This window comes from Psammomys obesus, unplaced genomic scaffold (genome assembly GCF_907164565.1).
Source record: "Psammomys obesus unplaced genomic scaffold, mPsaObe1.curated_primary_1811, whole genome shotgun sequence".
Taxonomy (NCBI): domain Eukaryota; kingdom Metazoa; phylum Chordata; class Mammalia; order Rodentia; family Muridae; genus Psammomys; species Psammomys obesus.
In genome coordinates, this window is record NW_026585587.1 from 4,788,397 (window position 1) to 4,811,675 (window position 23,279).

The 23,279-nt window shown below is 41.2% G+C and overlaps 1 protein-coding gene across 1 annotated transcript; it reads right to left on the reverse strand.

The window, feature by feature from the left end:
- Positions 1-7,070: 7,070 nt before the first annotated feature.
- Tfb2m (transcription factor B2, mitochondrial) lies at positions 7,071-23,275 on the reverse strand. Its single transcript, XM_055608892.1, has 8 exons — positions 22,816-23,275; positions 21,975-22,063; positions 19,329-19,479; positions 15,343-15,491; positions 12,451-12,540; positions 10,722-10,784; positions 9,687-9,850; positions 7,071-7,861 (listed from the first exon to the last, which is right to left on the reverse strand). Exons 1-8 carry the CDS (start codon positions 23,126-23,128, stop codon positions 7,684-7,686), a joined length of 1,197 nt encoding a protein of 398 aa, XP_055464867.1. The 5' UTR covers positions 23,129-23,275; the 3' UTR covers positions 7,071-7,683.
- Positions 23,276-23,279: the final 4 nt, after the last annotated feature.

Sequence of the window (23,279 nt, forward strand, 5' to 3'; positions counted from 1 at the left end):
AGCACCCCTCTGTGGCCTCTGCAGCAGCTGCATCCAGGTCCTGGCCCTGTTGGAGTTCCTGTCCTGTCCTGGCTTCCTTCAAGGGTGGACTATGATATGGAAGTGTAAGACAAACAAACCCTTCCTTGCTTTTGGTTATGGTGTTTCATCACAGCAATGGAAACCCCTACGAAGACACTGACCTTGTTGTGACTACAGGCATTAGCCGATGTTCCTGGATACATAATTTATTTTCTTAGTGCAAAATTATTGGTATTCCTCAAACTAATAAAAGTATTATTAAATGCAAACAAAGTCTCCCCCTGGAATGATGCAATGTTTAGTTCTCTTACCGGCCTTTCAGCACCTTGATCCTGTCCAGAAGCAAATTGTGTTGGCAGCTATTTAAGTTTCCTAGGTAAAACATTTTGCTTTTGAACTAGACAGTGGCGGCACACTCCTTTAATCCCAGCACTCGGGAGGCAGAGGCAAGAGGATCTCTGTGAGTCAGAGCTACACAGAGAAACCCTGTCTTGAAAAACCAACCAACCAATCAACCAACCAACCAGCCAACCAGACAAACACACAAGCCACAGAAATAAAACAAAAATAATTAATGAAGGGATGGTGTGTGGTTTGAATAAGTGTGGCCACCCCCCCACACACAGGGTCATGTGCTTGACCGCTTGATCCATAGGGAGTGCCACTACTAGTGGGTGTGGTCTTGTTGGAGGAAGTGTGTCATTGTGGAGGCGGGCTTTGAAGTTACATATGCTCAAACCACTCACAGCGACACAGTCTCCTGCTGCTGCCTTCAGACTGAGGTATAGAACGCCAGTTCCTTCTCCAGCACCATGTCTGCCAGCACACTGCCACGCTTCCTGCCATGATGATCATGGACTAAACCTCTGAAACTGTAAGCCAGCCCCAATGAAATGTTTTCCGTTTATAAGAGTTGCCATGGACATGGTGTCTTTTCACAGCAATAAAACCCTAAGACAGATGGAGAGATAGCACAGTGTTCAACTCTTGGTGCTCTCCTAGTGGACTTGAGTTCATTTCCCAGCAGCCATGCTAGGCAACTGCTGGCCTCCCAGGGAACCTGCACACATATGGCATATCCTTACACAGACATATACACAGATAAAAAATAAAATCTTAAAAGGATTGATGGTATGTGGTGGTTTAAACGAGAATGGCCCCCAAAGCTCATTATTGAATGCTTTGACATCAGGAAATGGCATTACTTGAGAAGGATTAGGAGGCATGGCCATGTTGCAGAAAGTGTATCACTGGGGGTTTAGGGGAGGCTTTGAGGTTTCAAAAGCCTAAGTCAGGCCCAGTAGCTTTCTCTGTCTGCTGTCTGTGGTTCCAAAAAAAAAAAAAACCTATCAGCTACCCCTCCAGCACCGTGTCTGCCTTTGTGCTGCCATACTTGCCACCAATGATGAGAATAACTAAATCTCTAAAACTACAAGCAAACCCCAATTAAATGTTTTCTCTTTTAAGAGTTGCCATGGTCATGATATGAGGGTAGAATAAGATTAACCAATGTTTAAAATTGGTGTTTGTCAAGAATTCCTGGTTACAGGCTTGAGAGATGGTTCAGAGGTTAAGAGCACTGGCTGCTCTTCCAGAGGTCCTGAGTTCAATTCCCAGCAACCACATGGTGGCTCACAACCATCTATAATGAGATCTGGTGCCCTCTTCTGGCCTGCACGCGTACATGCAGACAGAATATTGTATATATAATAAATCTTTTTTTCAATTTTTAAAATTTTTTTAATATTAGTTACAGTTTAACTTGCTGTATCCTGCTCCCTCTTTCCCTCCCAACCCCACCCTCCCTCCCTCATCTCCTCCCTGCCCCTTTCCAAGTCCACTGATAGGGAGGACCCCCTTTTTTTATGATTCCCTGCATTCTGATGAAGGTTTGGTTATGAGTCTTAATATCTGCTTTGATACACTGCTAGGTAGAGTCTTTCAGAGGCCCTCTGCGGTACACTCCTGTCCTGTTACTTGTTTGCTCCTACATCCAATGTCCATCCCATTTGTCTTTCTAAGTGAGGATTGATCATCTTACCCTGGGTCCTCTTTCTTGTTTATCTATCTTCTTTAGGTGTATAGATTTCAGTATGTTTATCCTATCTTATAGGTCTATATAAGTGAGAATATACCATGTGTGTCTTTCTGCTTCTGGGATGCCTCACTCAGGATGATCGTTTCTAGGTCCCACCATTTGCCTGCAAATTTCATGATTTCCTCGTTTTTAATTGCTGAGTATTATTCCATTGTGTAAAAGTACCACAATTTCTGTATCCATTCCTCAACTGAGGGACATCTGTGTTGTTTCCAGGTTCTGGCTGTTACGAATAAAGCTGCTACAAACGTGGTTGAGCAAATGTCCCACCAGCAATGGAGGAGGGTTCCCCTTTCTCCATAACCTCTCCAGCATGTGTTGTCACTTGAGTTTTTTAATCTTAGCCATTCTGGTGGGTGTCAGGTGAAACCTCAGGGTCGTTTTGATTTGCATCTCTCTGATGGTATAATGAATCTTAAAAGAAAGAAAGGATTGCTGGTTGCTGTGTAGACTTGATGTGTAGAGCACACGGGCCTGGAACTCAGAGAGATCCTTCTGCTGGATTAGTGAAGTGTGCCACCATGCCTTTCAAGTACTCAATAATCAATTCTTGATCAATATCAGTGCTAAGATTCAGAAAGCCATAGTGTTCCAGTGGGTAGTGATGTCAGTCATAGGTTAAAATCACAAGGTATAGCTGAGTTAAGAAACCTCAGGCAAGCCTGATGTTGATCAGGAACTGAGTTAAGAAAAGAATCTATAGAAAAATAAAACAGATTAAAGAGATACTATAAACGTTAATATAGCAGAGATAAGGTAATGTAAATATGTAGGTAAGTTGTCATGAACTCTGGGTTGGGCTTGGTGGTATACCCCTTTAACTGCAGCGTTTAAAAGGGCAAGGCAGATGGGTCTCTGTGAGTTTGAGGTCAGCTCGGTTCTAGGCCAGCCAGGACTACCATAGTGAGCTCTGACTAAAAAACAAACCAACAAGAATCAAAAGTGAAAGTGGTTGGGAATAAAGAGTCACCACATCCCTGACCCCATATGTTTATCTTATGTCCTCAAGACTCCCTGTCCTGGGTCAGGCTGGGCCCCTGACTCTGTAACAAGTATAATGGAGAAGGGAAAGCATCCAAGGATACTAAAAACTCTGTACTCTTGAGAACAGCCAGAGGACAAAGCACTTCCAGAAGAGATAACTTGTTTAGCATGATATAAAAATGCTAGGTGAATAAAGTGTAATTAATAAAAATTAAAATAAAAAAAATAAAAATGCCAGCCATGAGAACCAGCGAACAGAAAGCTTTTCCATGTAGAGAACCCTCTGCCTGAACTCTCTTAACCACCAAAACTCCAATACAACGGCTCCAGCAGGGCTCCCATAGTCATTTAGGATAGATGTCATAAGTGCCTGATGTGGTGTGATTTGCTTCCTCTCCCAATCAGGGTAAGCCATGTGTCCAATGTGATGATGTTTTACTCTCTGCTACTTGCTCTTTTGCTTACTGCATGCTCAATCAATTCAGTCCCTCAAAATCAAATATACAGCTATTGTAGATTGTTCCCTGTACTGAATTGATGGGTGAAGACAGAGTGAAGACATATGAAGAAGAATCAAGGCTTAAAGCACATGGCTGGGGAGAAGCATTATGAAGACTGGCCAGACTATGTAGTGGAGGTGAGTGGCAAAAGAATGCAGAACACCCAGCATTTCCAACCACACTCAACGGTAAAGCAATGGCAGAAGGAAAAGCAGAGAAAACCATTTTGACCAACTGCTACTAAGATGTAAAACTTACTTACAGGTATTTAGGCATCATAAACGGATACAGATTTTAAAACCCAGCCTAAAGCTGTCCTTCACTGTCATGGATAGAATGGCGGCAAACTTGGGAAGCTTTGGTTAAACACCAATGTCAAACGCACCAGGCGTGTTGCTTTAGTGTCGGGCTGGTGAGAGGTCTTTTGGCAGAATACTTGCCTAGCATGTCTAAGGTCCTGGGTTCCACAGCCAAACAAAACCAAAACCACCAAAAACCCTGTTACAAGAGCAAACAACCTGAGATGAAATGTTCTCATAGTTAGGGTCACTATTGCTGTGATGAACACCAGGAAGCAACCTGGGGAAGAAAGGGTTTATATGGATTCCACACCACCGTTCATCACTGAAGGGTGTCAGGGCAGGAACTCAAGCAGGGCAAGAACGTGGAGGTGGGAGCTGATGCAGAAGCCATGAAAGGGTGTTGTTTACTGGCTTGCTTCCTCTCTGATGACTCTCACCTGTGTCAAGCTACCATCAAACTAGTCAGCTCGAATGTTTCAACTAAAATCTAAGACATTCTTTAATGACTATGATGGCTATTCTTGGTTGTCAACTTGACCACATCTGGAATGAACTAAAATCCAACGAACAGCACAACTGTGGGGGATTTTTGTGTAATTTGAAGTAGGAAGACACACCTTTAATCCAGATCTTTTGAGCTAGGAAAACAAACCTCTAATTTGGACCACACCTTCCACTGAGAGCTTATATAAAGGCATGGAAGAAAGAAGCCATGTGCCCATTGTAATGCCTGTTTGCTCTCACTTCCATAGCAAATCTCCATCTCCCAAAATACATTACAATTCATAACTGTAGTAAAATGACAGTTATGAAGTAGCAAGGAAAATAACTATGGTTGGGGGTCACCACAGCATGAGGACCTGTATTATAGGATCACAGCGTTAGGAAGGTTGAGCATTAGAGCTACTTTCTCAGGATTCCAGAGTATACCAAGGATCAGCTGAGACATTCAGTCTTCTAGACTGAACAATACTGGATTCTACAACTACTGGTTTCTCAGACTTTCTGTTCACAGTCAGATACTGTTGGATTATCTGGACCACATCATGTCATCTAATAAATTCCCTTTCTATAAATAGATTCATTCTGTAAGTCCTGTCACTCTAGAGAAGCCTAATACAATGACCTAACGTCTTTCTGACTGCTTCTATGATTTAATTACTTTGAAACACTATGATAAAACAAGTCTAACAAGTATCCATTATTATTGTTAAATTGTAAAATCAGTTACCACTTGACTCTGATTAAATAACTCATCATTTTTATTTCTTATAAAAGATAGCAGAACCCCAAAGAACAGGAAAGCAACTTACTACTGAAGGCTGCATCTGCTAATCTAACACCATGGTTCTAGTCTTCGAATACTCCAAAGTTGCAAGGCATGGTAAAGGGGCAGCTGTTGGAAACAAGACAGTTCTTCAGCCATTTTGTCTCTGAGGCTGCCCACAGGCTTACCTAAAGGAAATTGTTGAGACTTGGAAGGAAAAATAAAAGCTTTGAGGACTAGAGAGATTTTTTGATTCTAAGTAAATTTGTTACTGTTTTTCGAGACTGGGTCTCTTTGTGTAGTCTTGGCTGTCCTGAACTTTGCAGATTAGGCTGGCCTTGAACTCACAGCGATCCACCTGCCTCTGCTTTTCTGAGTGCTTGGACTAAAGGTGTGTGCTACCATGCCTGGCTCTAAGTAATCTTTAATGTCTTCAGATTTCATTAAATTGTTTGGTATATCATAGTTCTAAGCCAGACAGCTAACATTTGTTGCTGTGATAAAATACACCAACAAAACCCAACTGAAATGAGAAGTGTTTGTTTCAGTTAGAAACACCAGGTTGTTCTATCATGTTGGAGAACTCAAGGCAGGAACTTCAAACAGCTGCTCACATCACATCCACAGTCAAGAGCAGAGAGACGAATGTATACACACTCACTCACGTTCAGTCTGATCTCTCCACTGTTACATGGTTCAGAACCTCTTGCCTAGGGAATGGTGCTGCCCACAGTGCCTTGGGTCTGCCCACATAAATTAAGACAGTCCCACCCACAGGCCAACCAAATAAAGACAAGCCTTCACTGAAACTCTCTTCCCAAGTCATTCTATATTGTGTCAAGTTCACAAACCACCATAAAGCCCATAGCCAAAAGTAAGTCCAGGATCTGAAGTTTGGTGTGTGGGAGAAAGAGGGCATAAAAGGCACCCCAGTTTCTGAGCTGCTCACCACCTGTCGCTACGAAAGTACCTTTAGGTCCCAAATGATCTAGTTTGTTTTTATTTTTCTTCAAGGGCCTTATACATTTGGGGCAACTGTTTGAAAACTGAGCCACATCTCAACAGGAACTTTTTATTTTTTTTTCCGAGACAGTTTCTCTGTGTAGCTTTGGCTGTCCTGGAACTCCTGAAAACCAGACTGGCCTCCAACTTACAGAGATCGGCCTGCCTCTATCTCCTGAGTGCTAGGTTAATTAAAGGCATGTGCCTCTACCACCCAGGCTGGGCTTTTTTTTTTTTTTTTTATTGTGCTGAAGATCAAACCAAGTAAAGCGCTCTACCAGATTGACAACTCCCACTTAAAACGTGGATGACCTTACTTTATAAGCTAAGAATTCAAGGTGTTCCCATCCCCAAGTCCCTTTCTTTTTGAGTATAGTGGATTCATTCCAGGGCCATAACAGGCAAGCACTCCACCGCTGACATAGATCACCATCCTTGAAATCCTTGTGTGTGTGTTATGTGTGCATAAGCATGTGGTGGGCAAATCTTTTAATTTTTTTGACACAAGATCTTTAGAGCCTTTCCAACTGAGCCTCAGCATGTAACTTAGCTAGGCTGTCTGGAGTGAACTCCTCTCACGTCTTGTCCTTCTGTACTCCTGCCACTGTTACCCAGCCTCAATGTGCGACAGGAACTGAGTACAGCAAGCTCTACAAGCTTCTGCTGTTGACATGAGATCCTGACCCCACAAGCACCCCATTTCATCTCCAACTCTCACTGGCTTGACCCCCCACCTCAGCCACCCATGCTACTGCCGGTGCACAACCCAGCAATTAACTCCTCAGGAAACTTCAGTTAAATACACTGACTCATGCACTGGAAGCACACTGGCTGCACAGGACTGAAGTAAGTTGGGGATTAATTTATTTATGCACTTGGAGACGAGAAAACCAAAATATTATATAACATTTTTATTTCCAAAAAAGTTAAAAACATACTAAAATTTAGACAATGACATTATCTAGCATTAATAATCTACTTCACATACTGAAAGAAAAACTAGTGACCTTCTGAAATGAGTTTTATTCTGTTTTGTTTGACAGGGTTACTTCTTAGCCCAAACTGGTCTTAAACTGACTGTACAGCTGAAACTGGCATTGCACCACCATGCTTGGCCAAACCAATTTATTTTCTAGAAACTGGAGGAGGATGGAAGTGATTGACAATGGTGAAAAGTGTGATATTTAAGGATGTTTGGCCAAAAGACTGTCTAAAAAAATAAACCAAATTACAGAAGATAATAATAATTTAAAACAAAACAAATTTCATCTGATCAAACTGACAACTCAAGTTTTCATTTATTCAGTTTTGAATAAAACAGCTTCCACTGTTTGTTCCAGGGCATTTTACTGTATCAACTTCAGAAGAAATTATTTGCCTCATTTGTTCCAAACAAGGATAGTTTCTCTTCTTCTTCTTCTTCTTAGTGAGCTTCTTGAATTCCATTTCCATTTGTCTCATAATTTTCAAATAAACAAACAGCTCCAGCTCGTGGCTTGCAGACTTTTCCTAGAGCTCAATGTCCTCCAAGCTGTCCTCATACACCCATTTAAAGACAGAATCCTCCGAACACTGTATAGTTTCAAAAAGTCTTTTGAAATCATAAGGATGCAGTTTAACTACTATCTCTGAAGGTCTTCTTCTTGCCTGCCTCAGTATTTTAAGAGGATCAAGTAAACTCAGTGAACTGCAAAGGAAATCCAAGTAAACACGCTTAGTTCCCTTTCACAACGAGTCTCAATTACATCTGAGAGCTACCTCCTCTGTCCAATAAAAATGGCTAGCACATGAATAAATTTAGTTAAGAGTTTCCATATAATATATGTACTCTCATCTCTCTGTACAGATGACTTTGAACTTCTTCCTCCTGCCTTTACCTCCTAAGCACTGGGATTTTAGGTGTGTATACCACACTTAGTTTAGATAAGAAATATGAACATAAAAATAGTAAGCCTAAAATCTCAATACTTAGGAGACCAGGACAGGGCAAGTTATTCTTATTATTTCAGAGATAACCTGTAATGAAAATCACCGATTTAAGCTTTAACATGATGTAATTAATTCTCACAAAAATTCTAGTTTACATAATATCTTTTTATTTTTATTTTGGGTAGGGTCTCACCATACGGTGGTGGCTGGCCTTGAACTTATTATGTAGACCAGGCTAGCTTCAAATTCCTCCTGCCTCTGCTGTGACTAAATCTGTACTGTGATCAAAGTGTGTGCCACCACACACACCTGATTTTTTTTCTCTTTCGTTCTTTTTGATATCTGCATTTAAATAGCCACCACCACAAGACAGCAAGATGAAAATTAGGTTTCTTTTAGTGGTCTACTGACAATTGAAACTTTTGTGTATATGTAAGGGGTTTCTGTTTTTGTTTTTTTTTTTTCAGGGTTTCTGTGTAGTTCTGAAACTAGCTCTGTAGACCAGGCTGGCCTCCAAACTCACAAAGATCCACCTGCCTCTGCCTCCCAAGTGCTGGGATTAAAGGCTCCACCACCACTTGAGGTTTCTTAAAGACAGTTCCACTTTCTACCCCAGTTGGTCTGGAACTAACAATGTAAGCCTTGAACAAATGTTCAAGCTACTGGGTACTAAGATTAGAGGTTTGACCTTTATATGTGAACACTGAGAGTAGTAGCACACAGCTACACACCCATAATCCCAGCACTTGGCAGGTGAAGGCAGAAAGGTCAGAAGTTCAAAGTCTTATCTGGCTGTATAAACAGTTAAGGCTACATGAAACCCAATGTCAAAATAAAGAACGAAACAAGTAAAACTACTTACTTAACTAAGAATAAATATTTCCAGTCAAGTCCTATTAAGGTTATATGGTAAACGATGATTAATTAAAATAACACCTTTTCTATCTTCTGACAATACGATAGGGCCTGCTAGTTACAAGGTGAATGGAGAATACATGACGCAGGCTGCAGAGATGGCTCTGCGGTTAAGGGTGCTTGCTGTGGGGACCTGAGCTCAGTTCTCAGCACCTATGAAAAGCAGCTCATAACCACCTATAGTTCCATCTCCAGGGGCTGCGCCACGCTGTTCTGGCCTCCACAGCACATGTGGGTACACATAAAAACAAAGCAAACAAAGCTGAACAAACATAAGACAACCTTTGAGTATCCTATGTTCTGCTGCTTAAAGATGAAAATAAGTGAAGCTCAGAGGAAGTGTGTGAAAACATAACGCACAAAAGGGAGAAGAGGTACTTTTATTTATTGTTCTTTGAGTTTTATCTTATGGGTAGGTGCATGTGTCACGTGTGTGGGAACCCACAGAGGCAAACAGGGGATGTTGGAGCCCCTGGGGCTGGAAGTACAGGTGTTTGTGGGCTGCTTCTCAACCATCTGTCCAGCCCAGAAGGAAGCATTTGTAACAGGTAAATGAAACATGGGTACACCTGACTGTAAACCAAGATGTGAAAAGCCACCTTCTAACACAAGAGACAGTCTCACTATTTCACTACTTTTAAACTTGTCTTCATCGAATTTCTACTTACCGTAAATGCTGTACTATTGGAGCATTGCGCTTCCCAAAGCAGTGCTTTACCATGTGGAAAAATGTTTCATAGGTCATAGGACTTAAGTTTTCTGTAAATAAATTCCTACGAGGAGTCAATCGAACAAGATATAGGCTTTTTTTCCTTGATACTTTTAATAACTCCTAGACAGAAAAAAAAGTAATTTTTCTCAGTCAAACTATTACCAGAGTACTTACTACCAGACTATTTATTCCTCCAAGCCACTTGCTGCAGAGCCCCACACATCTCTGGGTGTTCCTGTTGAAGGCCTAACACTTTGTAACCTGGGCCACGTCAGAGTTCTGAACAAAGAGTAGCCTAGAAGGAGGTTTTTACTCTATGTATGATGAAGAGCAGTTGCTCACTATCTGCCACAGAAGACGTAACGGGAGGTCCAATTCCATCCCTCAGCTCCAGGGCAAACCACTCGCCACTTCTTGAACTGGAAGTTCAAACAGCAACCTCTATCTAACCGGAAGAGCCAAGTGTATTGACTTTTGACTCTAGTAAAACTCAGAGCTCAAACAAAGCTCCACATGCCCCTGCTGTGTTCAAGGGATGCCACCACCAGACCTAAGGATACAGAAGTATCATGGACTAGCTTTTCCTTACTCCTTTTTTTTTTTTTCTAAGCATATATCTATTTATTGTGTGTCTGCACAGATATGTATGCACAATTTTATTGCTGAAAAAAATTAAGTTAATACAGAATAAAGATCTCTATTTTTTTTAAGCCATCTCAACAGCCTATAAAGACAATCTTAAAAAAATAAAACCGGGGTTGGAGAGATGGCTCAGAGGTTAAGAGCACTGGCTGCTCTTCCAGAGGTCCTGAGTTCAATTCCGAGCAACCACATGGTGGTTCTCAACCACCAATAAGAAGATCTGGTGCCCTCTTCTGCTTTGGGGTTGTACATGCAGGTAGAACATTGTATACATAATAAAACATAAAGAAAAAAAAGAAAAGAAACACTTAGTTACGTGATAAAAGGGAATAGCATTGTTTGTTCTTACCCCCTGCTTTGACTTTTCTAGGGTCCCATATTCGGGATACACATTAAATGACGACCCAGGTTCCTAGAGGAAGGAAAAGAGACAAGATCTTTCAGTAGGTCTGTGCTTGGCACATGCGCACACATTTGTGTGGAGCTTGGAGGTTGTTTGCAGGTGTTTTTGCCTATCATTCTCTCCATGTTATTTTTCAGGTCAGAGTCTCTCACTGAGCCTGGGGCTTATGGATTCTGTAGGGCTGGCTGGCCAGCAAGGTCCAAGGATCCTCCTGTCTCTGTCTCCCAGCCCTGGGATTAGAATCATGGGCTACTGCATTAAACATTACATGGGTGCTAAAAATTGAACTAAGGTCCTCGTGTTTGTAGTGCAAGCACTTAGCAACTGAGCCATCTCAACCCCAGGACAGTCTTCAGTTTACATATCACAAATGAGGACCAAGGCTCCTCAATTCCTTTATTTATTTTTCTTTAGTCAAAATGCCTCAAATTATTATTGCCTTAATAAAAACAACAGCAACAACAAAACAAAAAAAATAAAAAAACTACCTTTGTAAATCTGGGGGTGGTGGTCTATAATTATAATCTCTCTCTCCTTTTTTTTTTGAGACAGAGTTTCTCAGGACAGCCTGGGCTGTCCTGGAACTCACTCTGTAGACTTGCAGTTCAGGCTGGCCTTGAACTCACAGAGCTCTACCTGCCTGCCTCTGCCTCCCGAGTACTGGGATTAAAGGCATGTGCCACCACCACCCGGCTCAATTATAGTCTCTGTACTTGGGAGGTAGAGGCAGCCTGGGCCACATGAAACCCTGTCTACTCCAGCCTGCAATAACAAAACAAACAATCCAGGGGCTAGGGCTGTAGATCTCTGAATTTGAGCACTTGTCTCTGTGTTCAAATCCAAAATCACCACACAAATAAAAGGATAAATCACTTCAAACTAACCTGGCATTATGCAATAAGTATTAACACTGACTTAACTATTGAATTATAATACTTATACAGCACATTTTGTCTAACAGGTAAAGAGAACACTGGATATGGTGATACAAATCTATAATCCTAGTACCCAAGGAAGCTGAGAAAGGAGGATGGAAAGTGTAAGGTCACACAAAAATCCTGCCTCAAAAACCAAAGCAATAGAATATTTACTATATTAAAAGGAAAGAAAAGAATGGGAAAAACAGAAGAATAAAAGTATTTCACCTGTCCTACTAGTGATTCTTGACCTGCAGAACTAAGGCAATGAGTGACTCATAAGATTTCCTTCCTTTCTGTAGAGCCAAGTTTTCTACTTTTATCATGAGACAATTATATTACTTTTATGCTAAGAGGAAAAAAATGCCAAACAAAATTCAATGTTATTTTCCTTTTAAGAGCTGGTGATAACACTTGACTTTAATTTCAGCTCTCAGGAGGCAGAGGCAGGAGGATCTCTGTGAATTCAAGGCCATCCCTTCCGGGACACTGGCTAAGTAGGAAGGTCAGCTGGGTGCTTTCTCTGCCTCTCTGAGCTAGCAGGCTTTCACCCCAGCATCTGGCTCCTGAGTCTTCACTGGTAAAATTGAACCATCATGATTTTGTTAAAAACATAGGCTACATAGTACACTCTATCTCAAAATAAAGTTAAACAAGGTGGAAAATACTGAAACGAATCTTTCAAACTAACCTTTAGTGCAGCGTTTGCTTACCAGCCTGAGTCACATCATTCTCCTGTCATGTAAGGCTTTACTCACCGTGTGCAGAAACTTAACTTTACAAGCCACCTGCCAAAGCACACTCAGTACGTGATAAAAATCTGGCCTTTCAGGAGTCGCTGTTACTTTCTAGTGAAAACAAACACACAAAATTAGGTCACATAGAATCATGATCTCAAATGCTGGATTTTAACTGTAACATCTTAATAGCATCTAGAAATTTAAATTAAAAAATGAGAATTGGCCAGGCATGGTGGCACACATCTTTAGACCCAGTTCTGAGGAGGCAGAAGCAGAAGGATCTCTGTGAATGCTAGGACAGACAGGACTACATAGAGTTCCCATCTTAACAAACAAAACAATGAGAACTAAATATCAACATTAACTACAAGCACTTTTAAGGACAGTTTTCCCTGCTTGAAAACAAATGGCAACCTATAAAATTGCTCTATGACTGGAGTGGTTAACAACACCTGCTCTTCCAGAGGACTAGAATTTGGTTCTAGTCACAGACAAAGAGCCACTCAACACTCACAACAGTGAGCTATTAAATCATGCATCAAGAATTGTTAAACCTGAAACTCTAGCTCCAGGGACTCCAGTGCCTTCTAGCTCTGCCAAGTACCTTGCACATACATGGCATAAAGACATACATCTAAATAAAAAGAAATTTTTTTAAATAAGAAAAGAAAGAAAGAAAGAAATCACAGGCCAGAAAGACGGTTCAGTGATTAAGAGCAATGGATGTTCTTTCAGAGGATACAAGTTCAATTCCTAGCACCCACATGACAGGTCACAATGTCTGTAACTCCAGACCCAGAAGATCCAATACCCTCATTTGGCCTCTTCAATCATTATATGAACACTGTACATGGACATGCAACCATCATACACGTGAAATAAACAAAATCTCAAAAAATTACTATGTATGAAATTATTTTTAATGATGTGACCTGTCAGGGGAAAACCTTATTTAAGAAAAGCTAAAATTTAAAAATTATAATGACCAGACATTGCCACATTACAGGTGGCAAACACCTATAACCTCTGCAAGCTCTAGGGAGAGTAAGGCAAAGAGTCTGGGCTACATAGTGAATCCAGATTAGAGAGTAAAACTCTGTTTCAAAAATAAAAATAAACACAAGGAGCTGGAGAGATGGCTTGATGGTTACGAACACTGACTGCTCTTCCAGAGGACCTGGGTTCAACTCCCAGCACCCACATTACAGCTCACAGCTGTAACTCCAAGATCTGACACTCTCAGACAGACATGCAAGAAAAACACCAATACACATAAAATAAATACACACGTTATTTTAAAAAATCAGAAAAACTAATCATTGAGCCACAGGCACAGTAAGACAGAAACAATTCCTGTGCTATGGCTCCAACAACACAACACAACAACATGCACCATGGAGAAAGACAGGAATGTCAGGACTCGATATTAGGTGAGCTATCATGCTGTGCGGAAAGAATTTTCATGGCTGGGGATGGCAAGATGGTTCACTGAATAAAACCCGAGTTCAATTTCTAGGATCCACTTGGTGCAAGGAGAAAATGACACATGCAAAGTTTTTTTTTTTTCTGACTCCCACATGCTAACACCCATGCACATGTGCGTGCGCACATACACATACACACACACAAACATTAAAAAAAAAAGTGTTAAAGCTGACTCTTCCTTGGGATCTGCCCAGTCTGCATCTCAAGTGCTGGGATTAAATGTGTGTGCAACCACCACCCAGCAAGGCTGACTTTTGCTAGACACTGAGGATGAAGCCATCAGTGAATGGAAGTCATCACCGAGAAAAAAACAAAAAACAAAAACAAAACCATGATAAAGAAGCACAAAAAGAACCTGTAAGCAAGACAAAATTTTGGGTCTCACACAGCCCAGGCTGCAACTATGTATTGGAGGATGACCTCGAACTCTGACCCTCCCTCTACCCACAAACATACAAATTGTTAGATCACAGGTTTGGCTACTGTTGCCAAATTACAACCTGATGAGCATTCTTCCGTACCTTGCTCTCATTTTTGTTTATATATTGTATGGATGTATGAATGGCCTCAAAGATCATTCTACGTGGCTAGCCAATATTGACTACGTGGTGAAGACACACCCCTCACTTCTTATCCCCTTGTCCTTTTGTGCACAATCAACACTGTCAACTGTGCTGGAGCAACAGCCCACTCAGAGGAGGCACCATGGTCTGTTTGTAGATTCTAAAAGCAATGTTCAGGGCTCCAGGAGGCCCTCTCAGTAAAATGGGGAAAAGCACCAGGCTCTCAACAGAGCACACAAATCAAACCTGAGCCACTGAGATTTGTTATACGCCACCAAGGTGAACCCATGTTAACTTTTTTTTTTAATCTGCTTTTCCCAGAAATCAGGAATAGCCAAAGTTCTCACACAAGCCAGCACAACTTGCCAAGATAATGAAAGTCCATCTGCATTAACCCTTCTACAGAAAAGGTCACCTGAAGGGGCGGTAATTAGTTGGCTATTCTTCTATTGCTCAGTATTGGTAAGCAAACAAAAACTGGCCACTAGAAAAAAGAAAAACTGTAGTACTGACTCCAAGCCAAGTTCACAGATGGTCCAGGACCATTTGGGAAGGTGAGGAGTTAAGTATTTGGTGGAAAGTCTAAAAGTTTTGAAGCTAACCAGCAAGTACTGGATGTATACTATAAACAATTTAATGCCACTGAACTACACATGGCAAATAATTAAAACAGTCTACCAAACATATTTATTTAAAAAAAATTTTAAAGCCCTAACTTGACTCTAAAGATTGTGTTACAGAACTTCATAATCTTAAAACTCTCAAATGTCAGGGGCCCTAAACTAAAAACACAGCGGAAGTTCCCCTAGAAGACCACACCACTCTCTCAAGGCAGCAATGCCAGTCATCTGTAACAACCTACCCGGAATTCTTTTTCACTAACAAACAGATACAGTTCTACTCGTCCATATCTGAATATAGATTCGCAGGCATACAGGTCGAACAGAATCTTCCAAAGTACTCGTCTTTCATGTTTATTTGGTAGGATTGCAAATATTTTCATAGGAACACCTGTTAGGGATACAAGCACAAACTTGCATAAGGCTTTTAAAACTTTTTCCTATGATCACATTTTACTGATGCCAAATATGTTAACGATGTTAACCTTACTTTAAATACGGATCAAAGATGGTGGATGACACGCAGGTATGGTGTGCTAGAATCACCAGGAGAATAACTGAGGACAGCTGGTAACATTATCAGAAAAGGTAGGTAAACACCCCTAAGGTGAGATGCTGTAAAGAGCAGAGCAGGGAGCTGGGAAGAGCCAAGGATTTACTGTGCAAGTGTGGACCTGCTTGCAGATCCCCAGCACCTATGTAAAAGCCCTCCACTTACAGGATGCCATGCGTTTGCTGTCTAGTTTCCCCAAACAGGTTACAGGCGCAGTGACAGACACTGAGAAGGACACTCAATGTCAAACTCTAGCCTTTCCCTGCACACACATGCACATGTGCACACACACGAATATGTCCTCAAACATAACAAAGAAAAAGAAGAAAAACAAATGTTGCCATACTGGCTAGTTTTATGTCAACCTGATACAAGCTAGAGCCATCAGAGAGGAGGGAGCCTCAGTTAAGAAAATTCCTCGATGAGACTGGTCTATAGGCAAGCCTGTAGGACATTTTCTTAATTACTCATCAATGCAGGAGGGCCCAGCTCATTGTGGGTGGATCCATTCCTGGTCTGGAGGTCCTGGGTTCTATAAGAAAGCAGTGTGAGCAGGTCACAATGAGCAAGGAAGTACACAGCATCCCTCCATGGCCTCTGCTTCTACTCATGCCTCCAGGTTTCTATCCTGATGTCCTTCCATGATGATCAGTGAAGTAGAAGCGTAAGTAAAATAAACTCTTTCTGCCCCAAGTTCCTTTGGTCATGGTGTTCCATCATAGCAACAGAAACCTTCACTAAGACAGTTGCCTACTGAAATGACAAGAGAAGGAGATACTAGGGGAAAAACAAAACAAAACAAAACAAAATAAAACCCTTTCCTCTTGGCACTCATGGGAATAGCCACAAAACATCTTTTAAAAAAAAGATTCTTGGATCTGGGGAGATGGCTCAGTAGTTAAGAGAACTTGATGCTTTTCCAGACCACTCAAATTTGGTTCCCAGCATCCATCTTGAGTTGCTCACAGTGACCTCTAACTTCTGCTCCAGGAGATCCAATACCTTTTTCTGGCTTCAAAGGCACCCATATATAAATGCACATACTTAAACACAAGCACATTAAACAAACAAAAAATCCTCCTGCTGACTCAGCAGCTTAGTTCTGTCTCCCATTTGCCTCCCGTCCCCTTCCCCCGAAAAGTGTTATGAACTAATGCTGACACCTAGCCAGGATTCCTCTAGACTGTGAAGAAGAAATCTGAATCCCAGCTAATGCAGCATTCAGTGAGATGGATACATGGCTGAGGTATCCAGCCAGGCTTTAGGAGAATAGACACACTGTGTCAAGTGGCACACCCCCCGGCATCTGAAAGTATAGCCCAGGAGTAAGACAGGCATTCAGAAATGGAATTCTGAAGGACTACCCTCAAGTGTGACTATGATGTATGAGCAGACATGTGGTACAGCGAAAATATTTTATTTAAATTTTTTTAATAAATCTTTTTAATATTTATTTATTTATTATGTATACAGTGTTCTGTCTGCACATATGCCTGCAGGCCAGAAGAGAACAGCAGATCTCACTATAGATGGTTGTGGACCACCATGTGGTTGCTGGGAATTGAACCCAGAACCTTTGGAAGAGCAGACAGTGCTCTTAATCTCTGAGCCATCTCTCCAGCCTGAGAAAATATTTTAATGAAAATCATAGCACAAAGTTCCTGAATCTAGGAAAAGACATGACTATTCAAGTAATGGTTCATTCAACCACCAGACAGACAAGACCAGAAAAGGACCTTCTCATTGTATGACAGTGAAAGCACTTGATATACAGAACAAAGAAAGCATTTTGAAAGCTGCAAGAGAGAAATGGCAAGTTGCATGTAAACCCAGGCCTAGCATAGTAACTGCAGCTCTCTCAACAGAAACTAAAACAAGAGAGCTTGGAGGATGCATTTCAAACCCGGAGAGATGACAACTGTGAGGCCAGAACACCACACCCAATAAAGATACATAACAATCAAGAAGAAGAAAAACATTCCACAATAAAAGCAGACTAAAGAAATTCTTAACCACTAAATCAGCCCTACAGAAGATACTTGAAGGAATTCTTCAGACTGTAGAAAGGTAACGTCCAGGAGGCTAGAAGAATGAATAAACTACAATACACCAAATACTACAAGATTAATAAAATATCAGGAATTAATAGGTATGTTTCAATAGTAACGCTTAATGTTAACAGTCTAAATTTCCCAACCAAAAGCTACAGATCCGCAAACTGAATTTAATAACAGAATATCAGGGCTGGAGAGATGGCTCAGAAGTTAAGAGCACTGGCTGCTCTTCCAAAAGTCCTGAGTTCAATTCCCAGCAACCACATGGTGGCTCACAACCATTTATAATGAGATCTAGTGCCCTCTTCTGGCATGCTGGTGTACATGCAGGCAGAATACTGTATAAATAATAAATAAATAAACCTTACACACAAAACAATACAAGTATAGTGAACATATCTTTAATCCCAGCCCTGAGGCAGAGTCAAGCATATATGTAGAAGTTTGAGGTCAGCCTGCAACATACCAGGCCAGTCAAGGTTACAGAGTGAAAGGGACCCAGTCTAAACAAACAAACAAGCAACCAAATTAACACTCTCCTCAACCCTAAACACCACCAAAACAAAACAATAACAAAAACACCAATAACAGGATCTCATTATTTGTTACTTCCAAGAACCAAACCTCAGTTCAAAGACAGATGAAACCCTAGGGTGAAAGAATAGAAAAAGGTGTTCCAGGCAAATGGAACTAAGGGACAAGCAGGTGTCCTTGATGTAAACACTAAATAGACTTCCAACACAATCAGAAGAGATAAAATTTACTTTGTACTGATTAATGGAACAAGCCCTCAAGCGGACAGTATAATTTATTATTAATGGGTTCAAACTGACCATAATATACAATGTCAATTCTTTTTTTCAGCCATAAAGGACAAAGTTACAGGGAAATGGAAGAAACTGAAGATTATCACATTAAGCAAATTAAGCTAGCCTCAGAAAGACAAATACCTTGTTTTCGCTCATATGTAGTTATTAAATTTTACATAGCTATGTAAAATCATGTATGTATATTATGACCTGAAAGTAGAAGCAAGACTAAGAGATCAAAGAAAGCTAGCAGGAGTGAAGAGGAAAGTATGGAGGGGCTGAAGAAATAGCTCTGTGGTTAAGAGCACTAGCTGCTCTTCTAGTACCTTGGTCAATTCCCAGCACCCACATAGTAGCTAACAACTGTCTAAAATTCCAGTTGTGGGGAACTCTAACGCCCATTATGGCTGCCATGGGCACTGCATGAGCATGGTGTACAGACAAAAACATACAGGCAGAACACACATATGCACAAAGTAAATAAATGAATATTTAAAGGTGATATGAAAGAAAAATTCTACAAACAATGTATATCTAAACATATATTTATATGAAAATGTTCTTATATAAGACAGTCCCATGGACAATGAATATACACAATTAAAATTCAATAGTAAGATTCCCTTTCCCCTTTAATACATAACAGATATAAAATGGTTATTTATATGCAGGAAAAAAGAATGACATGCTTAGTGAAAGAGTAGCTGCTCATGAACTGAAATAAATTTCTATGTATTACACATATATCTTGTAAACAAATGAACTATACTAGTAAATGAACTACACTAGCTTTAGTGAATGACAAAAATTACCTGCTGACCAAGGAACTGGTTTTATTCCCAAATCCTGAAAAACTGCATGTGAAGTGAAATCTGCCCTGACTGGTTCCTGAGATCTAGGATCCAGTCTAAATAAGTCGCAGTGAACCACCTGCAGCTCTCCATCCCCATTCTTCCGTAAGGACTGAAGAGACAAAAGATGACATTAGAAATTCCAGCATCATATACACCTTGCTACAATTCAAAAAATAAGAAAAAAATTAAAATAGCTGACCATGGGGGGCATACCTGCAATCTAATCACTCAGGAAACTGAAGCAATAGAATTGCAGATTCTAGCAGGGCCTGAGTTACACAATAAATTTAAGACCAGCCTATCTCTATAATATAGTAAGATCTGGTCTTGAAAACCCAAGGGCTGGGAGTGTATGAAGCTCAAAGGTAGAACATTTGGCAAACATGCACAAGGCCCAGGAAGGCTCTCCAAGTCCTCCAATAAAGTAAACGATGTTACAGGAAGATATACATAGTCCTAATATACCTCAAATTTAACAGAGGAAATAAAAATCAATTACTGCATGAAAAAATATTCAAAGTGCAAGAGTTTTCTCAAGAGGTCTGAACAAAAACTTCCACAGTGGCTTGTGGAGCGCTGTAGCTCAGTACTTGTGTAGCATGTGGAAGGTTCTGGATTCAACCACCAGCACCACATTAAAGAACAAAACTAAGCCAGGCATGATGATACACGTCTTTAATTCCAGCACTCAGAAGACAGAAGCAGGTGGATGAGGCCAACCTGGTCTACAGAGCAAGTTCCAGGATAGCCGGGGCACACAGAGAAACCTCTTCTCAACAAAACCAAAAACCAACCAACCAAATAAACAAAAAACCAGAAAAAAAAAAAGTCACTAACAAACTTTCCTTTCTTTTTATTAATTGCTTTAGCTGCTCATAAAGCTACATCTTTTGGGAGGGTGTGGGGAATGTTAAGACAGTGTCTCACTCTGCAGCACTGGCTAGCCTAGAACTCACTACGAATATGAGGGATTCTGCCTCTGCTGCCTACATGCTAGGACTATACTTGGGAGGAAGAAGCACAAGGACCTTTTTTTTAAACAAAGCTGTCAGCTACAGAAACCATTTGTTTTACAATTTTTGGTGGGGGGAAAAGTCTCACCATGTAGTCCTTGTCTGGTCTGAAATGCCAATGTAGATTTTAGGTTAGCCTTGGAATCTAATGACTCTCACTCTCTGGCCAAACTTGGTGAATTAAAGGTGTGTGGCACTTCACCTGCCAGGCTCACTTTCACCACCAGGATGTGAACTGTGGACCTTGTTTGTGCTTGAACCAACTGTTCTACCACTGAGTATAACTCCACCAGGCCAACAACGACTTAAGACCCAAAGTTTCTCTCTCTCTCTCTCTCTTTTTTAATTCAATCTTTAGCTATCATAGCTAGTTCCACAATTTTTTGTTGTCACCCATCACTTTAAATTCAGGTCATTAATTTTCAATGCTTCCGGGAAGTTGGCATAGATAAGTATGTTTTCTGAATTAATTTCTTCTCAAGTGGTCAGCTGTCAGGTAAAGACTCAGAAACACTGAAAAAATCATTTGGAAAAAATAGCACTCTGCAACTGAATTTGACCATCTCAAACCTTTTTGCCTTCATCTGAAGTCCTAAGTAAACTCAGAGTTTACACGGACCCATTAACCTAACCTTAGCACTCACTCTCGAAATTCACACTCTCAAAAGGCAGGGACATAGCACCACCTACTGAAGATAGGGACACAAGCTTAGTGACCAATTATATATCACTCAGCTAGACTGTACAGGAAGGGAAAGATGTGAGATACTCCCTCCTGATCTTAAGGAATCAAACTACACTCATTTAACAAAAGGTAAGTTAACAATAGCAAAGTGTAACAAATTTATCAATAGAAGACTGATGTAACAAGTAGTTCAATCTAGATTTGGAGAAAAATACCCAGTTTTATGCCTAGAGTCAATGGAGAATGGGAAGCTATGTGGGGATGAGCTTTCATAAAAGAAGTGTGATATCCCATAACCCCACAAAAGGTGGGGACAGACCCAAGACCTGTCCGTTCAGATTCGTGTGCTCTGTGTGCCGTGTCATTCCTTCCTTTTGGGCAGAGGGCAAGAAGTTCTGGAAAAAAAGGACTCCTGACCCATTGTGAATCAAGGTAGGCTGTCGTCATAGGCTACTCTCATGCAGAAAGCTTACAATAATAACAGCTCTCAACCGAAGGCTCATGGTTTGCTTTGCAGCGAGGTGGTCCTAGTCCCTATACCTGTCCTTTGGGAATAAGAGGTCTGCTCTCTATGGCTCAATTTGAAGGAGAAAGAGGAAAAGAAATAGGAGGGCAGAAACACTATTTCTGAGGCTACACCTGAGGGCTTCCAAATGTCCTTTATTTCAAAATACTGTGAATCAATGTGTCATACTCTGAGGCTATCATTTTTTGGGGCCCCAATAGGAACTAGAAAACAGATCTCACAACTCCCAAGCTTCTAGTTACTCAACAAGCATGGAATACTCAATAGGGCCTAGTCTTTATAGAGCTATTAGAAGAAATTATATGCTTAACTTTACTTTTTTAACCCATTCAAAGTCAGTGGATGGAACAACAAATTACTTTAGGAAAATAAATATATACCTTCAAATGTGGAATAAAAATCTTTTCACTTTCAAAGACAACCACTTTGGCACCAGTTCTAAGTAATGCTTTAGTCAGGATTCCAGGACCTGGAAAATTAACAGAAAAACATTATTTGCAAAATAAACCCACATAGTCACACACACACACGCACAGTGATTTTGGGATAGGATCTCACTGGCTGGAACTCACTATATATATAGACCAGGCTAGCCTCGAACTCACAGAGACCCTCCTGCCTCTGCCTGAGCTTAAAGGTGTGCAATACGGTGCTGGGAATTAAAGGCATGGGCGACGGCACCTGGCCATCAGTCTCTTTCGAAGCAGACTTTTGCACAAGTTTTCAATCTCACAACATTCCCAGATGTGATTCTTTTTATATATGTTAAACAATGATTGGGCAGTTAATCTGTACCCACAAAATCCCAACAGGCAAGCGAGCAGCCGAGCATTCCAGGATGATCACTGACAGCAAAACTTAACACTCCTAAAACACTATTTCTTAGAAGAAAATCCAGGACCAAAGTTTGCAGCTAACCTCTTACTCATGGACTATCTTAATGTTTAAGCCATAAAACAATTGTGAAGTCTAAACGGAACCGACTTTCTGCAAAATCACAAAATACAATTCAGGGCCAATGAAAACGCTCAGAGGGCTAAGGCGTTTGGCGTCGAGCCTGACAACTTTATTTCAATCATGGAAACCCACAGGGTGTAAGGCGAGAACTTACTATCGCTTAAATTGTCTTCTGACCTAAACACGCGCGCGCGCAGGATAAACAAACCTACTTTAGAATATTAGGGATGTAAAAGCTAAGGGCAAACCTTCTGCTCAACTCACCCGGATTGCACTCAAGTATAAGTTGACGGGATGGATTTTCCGTCCCCAGAAGGTCTCGTGCTATGTTCTTGGCCAATTTATCATTTATTAGGTGATACGTTGGCTCGGGTCGAGCCCTGGCTGCCCACGCGGGCGAATAATGGAAATCAGCATCGCACAACGGCTGCGGGTGGATCTCAGAGAAGCCACGTCGGGTCCTTGCTAGCCAGCCCTTCCGCGTCGCGGCTCCGGACTCCAGAATGCAAGAGCGACCGGAGCCAGCCAACACGGACAGTGCCAGGCGCGGAGGCAGCCCCATCGCGGGGCCCCACATCTTCCTCTAACGTCCACCCCAACCACCAGTTAGGGTAGCTTCGGCGAAAAACAAGGCTCACCACATCTCACGTGCTCACACCTCACCTCCTCACTAGGCCGGGAGGAAGTAAACATTACCTACGGCGCATGCGAACGACGGAGCCTCGGCC